This window comes from Cryptomeria japonica, chromosome 7 (assembly GCF_030272615.1).
Source record: "Cryptomeria japonica chromosome 7, Sugi_1.0, whole genome shotgun sequence".
Lineage (NCBI taxonomy): Eukaryota > Viridiplantae > Streptophyta > Pinopsida > Cupressales > Cupressaceae > Cryptomeria > Cryptomeria japonica.
In genome coordinates, this window is record NC_081411.1 from 39,180,201 (window position 1) to 39,191,457 (window position 11,257).

The 11,257-nt window shown below is 33.2% G+C and overlaps 1 protein-coding gene across 2 annotated transcripts; it reads left to right on the forward strand.

Moving 5' to 3' along the window:
• Positions 1-875: 875 nt before the first annotated feature.
• Positions 876-1,773, forward strand: LOC131056226 (borneol dehydrogenase, mitochondrial). Of its 2 annotated transcripts, none has more exons than XM_057990579.1 (2): positions 876-977; positions 1,118-1,773. In XM_057990579.1, exons 1-2 carry the CDS (start codon positions 952-954, stop codon positions 1,542-1,544), a joined length of 453 nt encoding a protein of 150 aa, XP_057846562.1. In that variant the 5' UTR covers positions 876-951; the 3' UTR covers positions 1,545-1,773. The 2 variants fall into 2 exon arrangements, with proteins under 2 accessions (XP_057846562.1, XP_057846563.1); XM_057990580.2 differs by having other exon boundaries at positions 884-977; positions 1,070-1,773.
• Positions 1,774-11,257: the final 9,484 nt, after the last annotated feature.

Consider the following 11,257-nt stretch of genomic DNA (forward strand, 5'->3'; position numbering starts at 1 on the left):
TTAGTGCACTATTAAACTATTAAATAACTACAATTTAACCTTCTAGATAATAAACTTCCTTATAAAACTTGAAAAATAAATGAACAATTTTCAATTCTTACAAACTTACCATATAATCTTGATTTTCTTGATTACTACAATTATCAACCAAACCCATCTTAAAAAAATATATCCAACTTTCATATTTTTACAAATATTTATATATTCAGATTCATATTTATAAACTTATTTATCTTTCATATTTTTACAAATATTTATATATTCAGATTCATATTTATAAACTTATTTATATATTTTTTTATTAAAAATAATTTTAGTAAATTTTTTTTACACTCACCGCCAAATTCTAGCTAATGGGAAAGAATTAAAACATTAATAGAAGAATAGCGGCGTGTGTTGTTAAAGATGTTGGAACAAATTTTTCTGATATGCAATAGTAATAATTAGGGTAAAATAATTGCTGAGGCATAATTACATAGTTACTTTTCATATTTGATATAATAAATTAAGAATTTTTTTAAAAGAACCAACATTTTATAGTACGTGTCAATCAAAATAAAAAAGAATAATCTTTATATAATTATATAAAATAGAAAATAAATATTACAATAGAAATTTCATTAAAACTTTTTAATTCTATAATCTGTCCGTTAAAGTAATAGAAAAAATAGATTCAATGATGCATAAAATATCGTCAGTCTAATCTTCTGCAATACCTTTACCTTAACAAAATATCGTCACTCTAATCTTCTGCAATAACTTTACCTTAACAAAATATCGTCACTCTAATCTTCTGCAATAACTTTACCTTAACAAAATATCTTCAGTACGAATCACAATGGCATCTTTTCCCTCTTTTAAGTAGAAGACCGGGTCATTTGATATCTATTTCCCTGTCACAGCTGGATCTTCGAAGCTTTCAATTGAAAGATATTTTGTAACTCGAGAACTATGGCTGCAGCTGCTGTACTGAAAAGGTAAACATGTTTTTCTTTTCATTTTTGTTTTCAATCCTTTGGATAAGCCTCCACTGGTATCTGGATTTCTTTGTTCTGCAATACAATCATAGTTTATTTAGAATTCTCAGACAGTTATGAAAGGTGTTTATGAAATACAGACTGCAAGGCAAGGTTGCATTGATCACAGGAGGATCAGCAGGACTCGGTGAAGCCACCGTTAGGCTGTTTGCCAATCATGGAGCCAGAGTCATAATTGCAGACATTGCAGACGAAGACGGTATAAAAGTGGTGGAAACCCTTTCTCCCTGGGCGACATATATCCACTGTGACGTGAGCAAAGAGCAAGATGTAAGCGCAGCAGTGGATTTAGCTTTGGAAAAGCATGGAAAACTAGACATAATGTTTAATAACGCAGGAATCACTGACTTCCAGAAGGGGAGCGTGGCAGAGTATGAGATGGAGCAATTCGAGCGAGTGATGAGCGTAAATGTAAAAGGAGTAATGCACGGCATTAAGCACGCAGCCCGTGTTATGATATTGCAGAGGCTGCTCTGTATCTGGCCAGCGAGGGATCTAAATATGTAAGCGGTAATAATATTATGGTAGATGGAGGATTGACAATTGTAAACAACGACTGGGCATTTTACCGGTGATCAATGGCAGACTCCTAAGCCAATTCCACATAAGATATAATGTAGGACCACCATGTAGTTGGATCTTTGATAATATCGTGAATTCTGCAATCTATTTTGTCTTATATTGTGTGGCATAGTTTATTTGAGAAATAAATGTCATTTCAGATTGGTTTGGATTATGGGACATATAGTGACATTTGCTATTAAGAACTGACATTAAAATATTATAAATGTTTTAGATAATATATGATAGATCTCACAATTGAGTAATAGAGATACTTAGATATATCTAGAATATAGAATGAACACTTGGGCCAGTGCAACACCGTATGATACTTGTTATTGAAATGAGACTATGCAATGTTCATTGTTGTAATAGATTAGCTAGAAACATGATATACAAAAAAACAAATGATAAAATAAAAATCCATAAATGATATTGTATTGCTTTAATGGAATCAAATTACCAAATATTGCAAGCTCCTTCGAGGGGGAAATCTCCTTTGAGTACTTCTTAATATAATATAATTGATGGCTGACTCTTCCCATTATGAAACCTTTTATTTATATTAATTCATCTTGGAGGGACAATTGCTTTCCAAATCCATGGGATAAACCAGTTTATTAGAAGTGGTGACTCACAAAGCATGTGTCTAATCTACTTTTATTAATACAACTTAATAAAAGAGTAACTAATTAAATTCGAATTATTAGGGTTTTAGGTCTTAGCCTACCCTCTTTTAAAATTAGTTATCCTCAAAGCTTGAGATAAACAACTAATTGTCATAGGTGGAAGAGGGGTTCTCATGTTCCATCTTTTGGTTGCAATTGATACTATTAGATAAGGACTTTAGTGATTTTTCCATTTTGGAGGTAGCATGATCATCTATCAAGGATATAATCAAGCATTAGGATCATATATCATTTACTATCCTTCTTAGAGAATGTAGGCTATGTTTGAATATGTTAACCAAGATCCTTCTTGAAATAGGAAACATGAATAATTAAATAGAGATTGGAAGGGGGAGGAATCTTCAAATTGTAAACAACATAACTAATTTTTTTTAATAAAATTTTATAGTCCTTTCATAAAACTTGGGGATGATCTTTTGACATTTATTTTACTCCAATGATAATTTTGTCTATGATTGTGGTATAAGAAGGATGGTGTTAGTAACATTAAATGTGTTCTCTAAATGGTTTTGATTATTTTGCTTCATCATGCAATTCTATGCCAGGTAAAAATTATACTTGAGAATGCAAAGAATGGTGTCATTTATGCAAAGGGTAGCATTTAATACATGTACCTACAAGTTACTATTTATGTGGGTTTGGTAAATAACCATATGTGACTTCATATTATCATCTTGATAGTTGTGTGGTAAATGGTGCTATATAATAATTTAGTAAGTAGCAATCATTTTGTATAATGATGTTGTTGATAAGAAATAATATAACATAAATAGTTCTACAAGATTTTAATTAGCAATTGTTAGTTTGGACATCTATTTTCGAGTGATATGTAGAGATTTTTATAACCTGGGTACTATAATGTTTGATAATTCCTGCTAGAAGTGACTACTGAAATTTGATCATAATCACTTATAATGGAAGCAAGTATTCCATTGGGGTTAAAGACTCATTCAAGGAAGATTTAGGCAATAGTGGAGGTAGAATACAAATCCTAGACTAAGGCAAAGAAATAGGTACATATTTGGAGAGGAAATTGACTACCACCCAAATGATTTATTTTCTAGTAGGTTTTTGAAGGATTCCATTGAAATCCATAAAAATATTGTCCATACTTTAATATCAATAAAGAATGGTTGTAGCTAGTCAAGAGTAGTAATATTTTTTTCATTGTTGCATTAATAAATATCTTATGTTCTATCACAAACTATTCAATTTGATTTGTTATACCTCACTATAAAAAAATTAAATAGTCTTTTAAATGTTTCAAGGAATTCAAAATGACTAGTTTAGAGCGGTTAGCATGATATTTAGCCAATCTATTTTGTTGCAAAGTTGATTGGGAGTTCACCACTAGAAAATTTTAAATCATAAGAAAATTCATGCAATGAATAATTGGAGTGTTACTCATTTGATAGGTGTTGAATGTAGCTATCTTTCTAATATATTTTTGTGAAGTTATCAAACCAATTTGGTACAAGTAATAATGAAGCACTCAAAAATCTTCAAATTGATACCTTGTCATGGTTTTTTTTATAGGTACTAATCTCATATTCATAACCCAACAACATGGTGATTCAATTCTATTTCTCTAGAGAAAAGACTCACTTTTATTGAAACTTTGAGGGTATGATGCTTGACATTTTAATATAAGTGTTTGTCAACAAGACATGTATGTCATTTTTTAGTAGCATTTCTATTAAGGATTTCTTCAATGTAATTTTTTTTTTACCTCCAAGTGGATAAAGTGAAAGCCTTAAATTATTGTTTTGAGCATTATTTGTAAACAAATTTATCATTGGAGGTTTCAAAGTGACTTGTACAATGGGAAATTAAAAATGTCCCCAAAGTTGGAGAGATCGTATAAAGTACCAATCTTCCTCTACATTGGAGAGGAGTAGCTCCCTTGTATGATGGGGCTTTTTGAGGTTTTTGGTACTTCTAATCTAGAAGTATAGAAGGGAGAAATGACAAAACTAAAGAAAGATGGCTGACAAAACCCTTTAATGGTAGACATACAAAAACCATTTGAGATTCACAACTAGTAATGATTACAATGATGATTCAACACAAAATATGTTTTATATATGTAGTGATGACGAAAGAAGGATAACAAACCTCAACAAATGACAATATAGGCCATACTAGCACATCCAAATCAAGATACCAAGAGATGAGTGTATCATTACATCAATGACATAACTTATTAATGTTTTACACATGCACAAAGAGGTTAACAATTTAACATATGGAAAATAACCAACGATAACACAATAATACATTTAGAACATACAAACTGAAATGTATTCTCCATTCCCCTTTGAAATTATAGAATTCCAAAAATCTATTTGCACAAAATGTGAACATAAAAGTTCTTTAAAGTAACTCTAAACATTTCTCCAATTTTCTCCTTTTCTGAAGTCTCCCTTTACATTTATGAAAAAACACAATATCCCTTTACATTATAACTAGTTTCAAACTTATAGACTTCCTGTGATAACCACTTTACAACTACCTCAATTACCTAATTACCTTTTTTAAATATAATAAATGGAAATATTGAACCTTATATAATTATTTTTGCATTACTTTTTCAAGGTCCATTTCTAAAGTACATCACTTTTACAAAATGGTAATAGTAGCTTGTAACTTTCAAGTGGTGGGTCTTTGCTTGGGCATTTTATCGTTTCTTCTTCCAATTCAAGATCCACCTGTTCAAATTGAGACTTAACAACAACAACATGACCTCCAAAATATGCATGCCGACTGCATTTCAATCAGACCACATCTTGCTGATATATTTTGTCACCATTGCTTATATGAGCTTCCACATTTTTTGACCCTAATACTTTCATCATCAATTAATTTATTATATAATTCTAACACAATTGATCCACCTCCCTAAATCTCTTGATGTGACATGCATGAATGCCCTTGATTCAGCGTGTCATTTGAATTTGTATAGGAGAGTAGGATCAGTTGTTAACATATTCTTTGTACAATATCTCGATAACATTCTTAATGGACTTTTTAACTATAGAGATAAAAATGACTTAAACTACGTTTCCGTCCTCTCGTTAAATAGTTTGATTAAAAATATCACGATGGTGCTCACAAAGGCTTGCCAAATCTTCCTTAGTAGTTTTGTGATGTAGATTACCTATAAAGATTTGAGTATTATGTAGACACGGGAGAGCCAAAGATTCCTCACATTACATTCATCTTTATCTTTCCTTTGCTTTAGCTATTGTCTTCTTTTGTTGGAGTATCATCTATTGTGTCATGGTTCCCATCTTTTTCTGATGACTACTCATGGTTTAAATTTGAGGCATTAGCTTCGCGATTTGTTGCCTGTTCATCATGTGAACCAAATCCATCATCCTTTTATTTTATTTTTTGATAAAAGTGGATGAACCACTAAAATTATATTATATCTTTAATTTTTTTTTATAGGCATCTGGTTCAAGGAGCACTGAAGGGAAAGAACCAGTAAGAAAACCCTTCAGTTTTTCTCAAGAGAACATAAGCCTATCTACCCATTACAAAAGCCCATAGGCATCCCAAATAAAACCCCCCAGATACATAGCCAACCACATTAGATATAAAGGAAGCTTGCAGAACCAGTTTACAAGAGAACATCTCAAAATGGATCCAACAATGTCCAAGCATAAGTAGTGCCATCACCCCAATAACCAACCTATCTATACACCACATGAGTCCAAGGCTCTGAAGAGAACAAAACACAGAGCCAAAAGAGAACCAAGAATAAGCAATCTTGCCAGCACAAATATGGTGAGCAAACATATGCCCATACAGATAAGAAGTAGAGAAGGATGATGAAAACCCTCAGGAAGTAGGATGAGACCAATCCAAAGAATAGTCCATAGTAAAAGCCACGAAAGTAACAACGAGATAAGGAAGCAAGTATTTTTTGAGCGTGGTCATCATGCAGATCTTGAGATACTTTGACTTTATATTGTCATTATACTCTTCTTTGCAGTCACCATGAATTTCACTTTTAATGCCTGAAGGACAATAAGTGGACAGTGTTTAAGTTGACACTCCTTCTAATTTGTCACATAGTATTTTCATTTTCTTTGAAAGTTTTAAAAATATTTAAACAAATCCATTTTGTGCGTATCTCTTTGCATCACTTTTCTTTTAAACACAGTGCGTGATAGTGGATTTTTTCTTTACACTGACCAATTGCATTTGTCTTTAATCTTTGAAAGTTTTTGCAACAAACTAGTTTGTATTATACCTGCATGTCAGACAATTTATAGGCCTTCTCTATAGTTCTACATTTGCATTCATATTCTACCTAGGAACTTGCAATTAAACATATAATAAAAATATATTTCCTTTATGCTCTGATGGCTTGTTAAATTTTCTGCATAGTAGAATACAGATTTAGCTAGGAAAGAAAAAACAAAACTTGTAGAAAAAAAGAAAATAAAAACAAAACAACTAAGAATGGAATGAAATCAATTCATTGTGCATGTTTTTATAGAAAAAGAACCACCCCCATAACAACAGTAAAACTGGCGATGAAAGAGGTAGAAAGAGTGAAATAGGTCTCTTCCTTGGTTAGCTTACACATATCAAGTAATGCATGAGTGCTGGTGGAACAAATAGTTTTTCACAAATCAATGACACAAGAATGGTGCATGCGCTAACACCCCCTCTTAAGTCTAACTAAGGATATACAAAATAGAAAGAGGAAAGATGGAAACGTAGTGAGAACAAACCCCCCCTCAAAATTAGAAGAGATGCAACTATATGAAGTGCATAAGAACATCCTTTGAGATACAAGAAAAATGGGGACAATTGTTGAATGATGACTGCCATAGTGCTGAATGAAAAACCTCTTCAAAAGCCAAGATGATGATCAAGATCAAGAATCTGCATGAGTGCCCTCGATGACACTACTTGAACAATAATCAGATTGCAAAAACATCTGACATTCAAAGATGCATATAGCACATGAATTTGCATGAGTGACCCCAACGACACTACTCAACCATGCAAGAAGTTGCTAGTCGAAAATACAATTGCCAATAGTGAACTGATCAAACTTGAAACAAAACCAAAAAAGCATTAGCACTTAACAGTAGAAATACTCCTTCATAATATAACAAAGGAGAGGCATGACAAGTCCACTGAAATGTGTCACAAAGGAGAAGATGAAGGCAAGGCCCATGTAGAAAGAGCATGACTTTGGCATGCATCTAGAAACATAGATTTACATCAACTTCCATTCTTTCAAAATCTGCCTACAAATAATTTGTGATCCTTCCTTCTAGGTCCCAGGCTCTGATACCATGTAGAATTTTGTAGCTATCCCTACAAAATAAAATAGATCTAGCTGGAAAAAAAGAAGAAAAACTTGCAAGAAAAATAGAGAAGAAATTCAAAACTAAATGAATGCAATTCAATCATCTTCATTATTAAATCTGTACGAATTACAAATTATATATAGATCACAGGAGTAGATTTTATGTAAGAATGCATGTAATTTGTGAAAATGTAGATCAGTTAACCTGAAATTACGAGGTAGAGGCTAAGTGAGTCTAATTTGTAGTTCTCCATAGTTAACTTAATGTAAAATAGAGCATGCGATATAAGTTCACGCATGGAATAGCTCTTTTGCATCCAAATAGTGATTATGCTTTTTATAGGGAATGCTGGCAGGTTGTTGCAAGTAAATGTGCTGAATTTTTACGGTCCTTTGGTTAAAAGATGAAATGGCGGCATAAGAAAAAGGAGAAATCCATTCAAGGAAAGTTGGAACATAGATAGAAATTTTTTTATGTTAGACCCAAGCAATCTAGCTATTCAAGCTTCAATAGTGTCTTTAGAAGTTCAATTATAGAAATTAGATATTTACAATGGTCAAGAAGTAGGAATTAGAGCTAGACTAGATTGGATCAAAGAGGGTAATAAAGGTTCTAAATATTTTTGAAGTTTTTAAATTTTAAACATAATTGAGAAACAATTGATGCTATCAAAGATGAGGATGGACAAGTTCATACTGATCTAGAAGATATTAGTTTTGTTCCATAAATTGTATGTGATGTTATGTAAGGAGGAGCACCATTGGCAAGATCCACAATTAATTTTGGAGGATATATTGGAGGAGCTTATTCCAAGTGTTGGTGTTTCCAAGTGATTTCTCAAGTTACTCTAAGAATTATCCTTCTTCCTTCAATAAGAACTTAAGGCCATTGGCCAATTGACAAGGATATCAAGACAAGGTGGACAATCCTTCTACACTTTAGGCTCTGCAAATCCCAGACGGGTCAACCTATAGCAATACTTTCAAATTCATACATACTTAACCAATATTACTGTAAAATAGATAATTCTTAGTGACACAAAATTTAACACAAATAAGCAACTCAAAATTGGCCCTATTCTTCTTATTACACAAGATATTGTCAATTGAGAATCAAGATCCTTAACATAAACAAATAATAAAACAAGGAGAACAATTTCTTAAAGGATATTGTGGATACTGAACAAACATATCGCCGAACTAGTGTGTTATTCATAGGCATAGAGTCATATTTCTGAAAGACTAACAAAAGTCACATTTGAATTCTTGAATATAGATGCCTTACAAATATATCAAACTATAATTCCCATGAATCATTCTTAAACAATCATATAATTATCTTTCAATTGTTGTAATGTACTACCAAAATTTCATTTCTTCCTTGAAGAAAACCTAAGTATCACATCACACACCTAGAGTAAACCTGCAGAGACAGTACCATTTGTCCTTAACAAATGAAAACATGCAATTGAAAAAACAACAGATATGAGACAATCCATTAGAATATTTCTATTACTTTTTGTATATGCAACAATTTCATGTATTAGATGTCTCAAGTTGCGGATGTGTCTAGTTAAAGTTCTTTGAAAGACAAGGCTTTGGTAATTGATTGTATCAAATCTACTATGGAAGCTTTTGATGATTTCAAAAAAGGGCTATGAGACTAGGATGGCTGCATAGGAAGATTAAATGAAATAAATTAAAGAAGCCATTAAGATTGTGGTTAATACCAGCCATGGGGTGTTAAGTGCCATTGTTGATAGTTTCAAGAACATGATAAGTAGTCTTGAGGAGTAGTTTCTGAAGAGCACAAATGGACACTAAGAGGGGGGTGAATTAGTGTATTTTAAAACTCTCTAACTATGTGTGCAAGAATTGAACTAATTAACTAATTAAGAACACACACACACACAAGACAAAAAGGAACACCAGATGTATGAGGAACACCCAGTATGGGAAAAACCTCAGTGATAATAGATGTTGGAGTCTACTGCTCCAATCTAGCCTCACAAATGCAATAATAAATTATAATAAGTTTTAGGGCACCAACCAAGGAGCACCAAGCCCTAAGAATTTTGAGCACTGACTCAAGGAGCACCAACCCCTGCTCTGAGCACCCACTCAAAGAGAATACAGTAAATATGAAATCTTTACAAAATAGTTATAAATCCTTGTTACAAATGACTTTTGTAACCAATACTAATGGTGACTATTTGGAGTCGATTCTCAACCCTTCTTGTCCTTGTTTGATATGCCTTCTTAAGTCTCTGTTCTTAGTTCAGATTTTTTGATCAAACTATAGTCTGCACCTCATCAACTAGTCTCTACACTACCTCAATCTCATTAGTTTCACTACTCACTTGCTACCTTTCTCACTGTCACCTACCTCACCCGTCAGACCGAATGCATTCACTACTTGTACTATCATTTATGCGCTTCTAGAATGTTTTCCCTCCAATTCTATATTTAAAAATGAATTATTTCTGTCTTTCTCAGATTTGGTCAAAGGAAGATCGAATTCTCTTCCTTGAATCGATCATCAACATTAATTGATTTCTGCTCTGCTCTTCTTACATCATCTATACTGAATTGCTATTTTTAGCAAGTTCAAACTATTTATCAGATCATATTTACACCTGTAGATCACCTCGAGCCCATCAATCAACTTGCAATAGATCCTCCATTAATGAATCACCTATATCTGTCGACCTGACCTGAAGACAAGAAATCGTAATCCTTCATGGAAACCAAATTCTTCGAATCTGAATTGTTTTGTCCACCTAGGTGCGACATGTCTTCACTTACAACATCCAGATAACTTATTCTATGACCGGTCACTATTGGTCAACATGCCACGTAGGCAATCGGGCTACACATCATATGTCCATGCAGTTTGGTCTTCACTTTTTCATCCCATGTTAGCAAGAGTCTAATCGATAAACACCTTGATACATTTATTGGCATGAGAAGAACTATTAGACTAAGGTTCAAGATATCACACTGTTGGGCCAAGTCACACCGATCACATAAACTGTCTAGCATATTGGTATGAGTCATACTGATGATCATCAAAAAATGTCTATTGGTATAACAAGAGTGGTCATATGGAGTCATTCCCAAGGAGAATGCCATGTTGATCCCCTCATAAAATCCATATCGACATGAGTGATGCTAATCCCATAAGACACCCTGTACATGGTGGGTCAAACAGCCGACGATAGGAGATCGCTTTGAAGTGATCACTCTGAACCCCAAAATCCTTACCACTTTTGAACTTGCGGTTTGGGGAGACAATCAATAACCCAGCCCATCGGTTTGACTTATGCCGATAACATTTCATCCTGCTTGTCAACCAAACCTGCATTATCGGCCTGAGTGCACAAATCTCACGCCGAAGGTAAACAAGGAGATCGCTCTGAAGTGATCACTTCGAAGTCCAAAATCCTAACCGATTTTGAACTTGCAGAAATAGGGGATAAAGAACAAACCTTTCATTATCGGTATGTCTCTCATCGATAAAACACATACATGTTGCCAAGTTGGGGACTTTCAAAACTTCCTAACCCTGCGACATGGTTAGGAAACAAGGGTGCTAGGCGACAAGACTTCAGATTTTCATAAAGGTCGCAACAAGATCG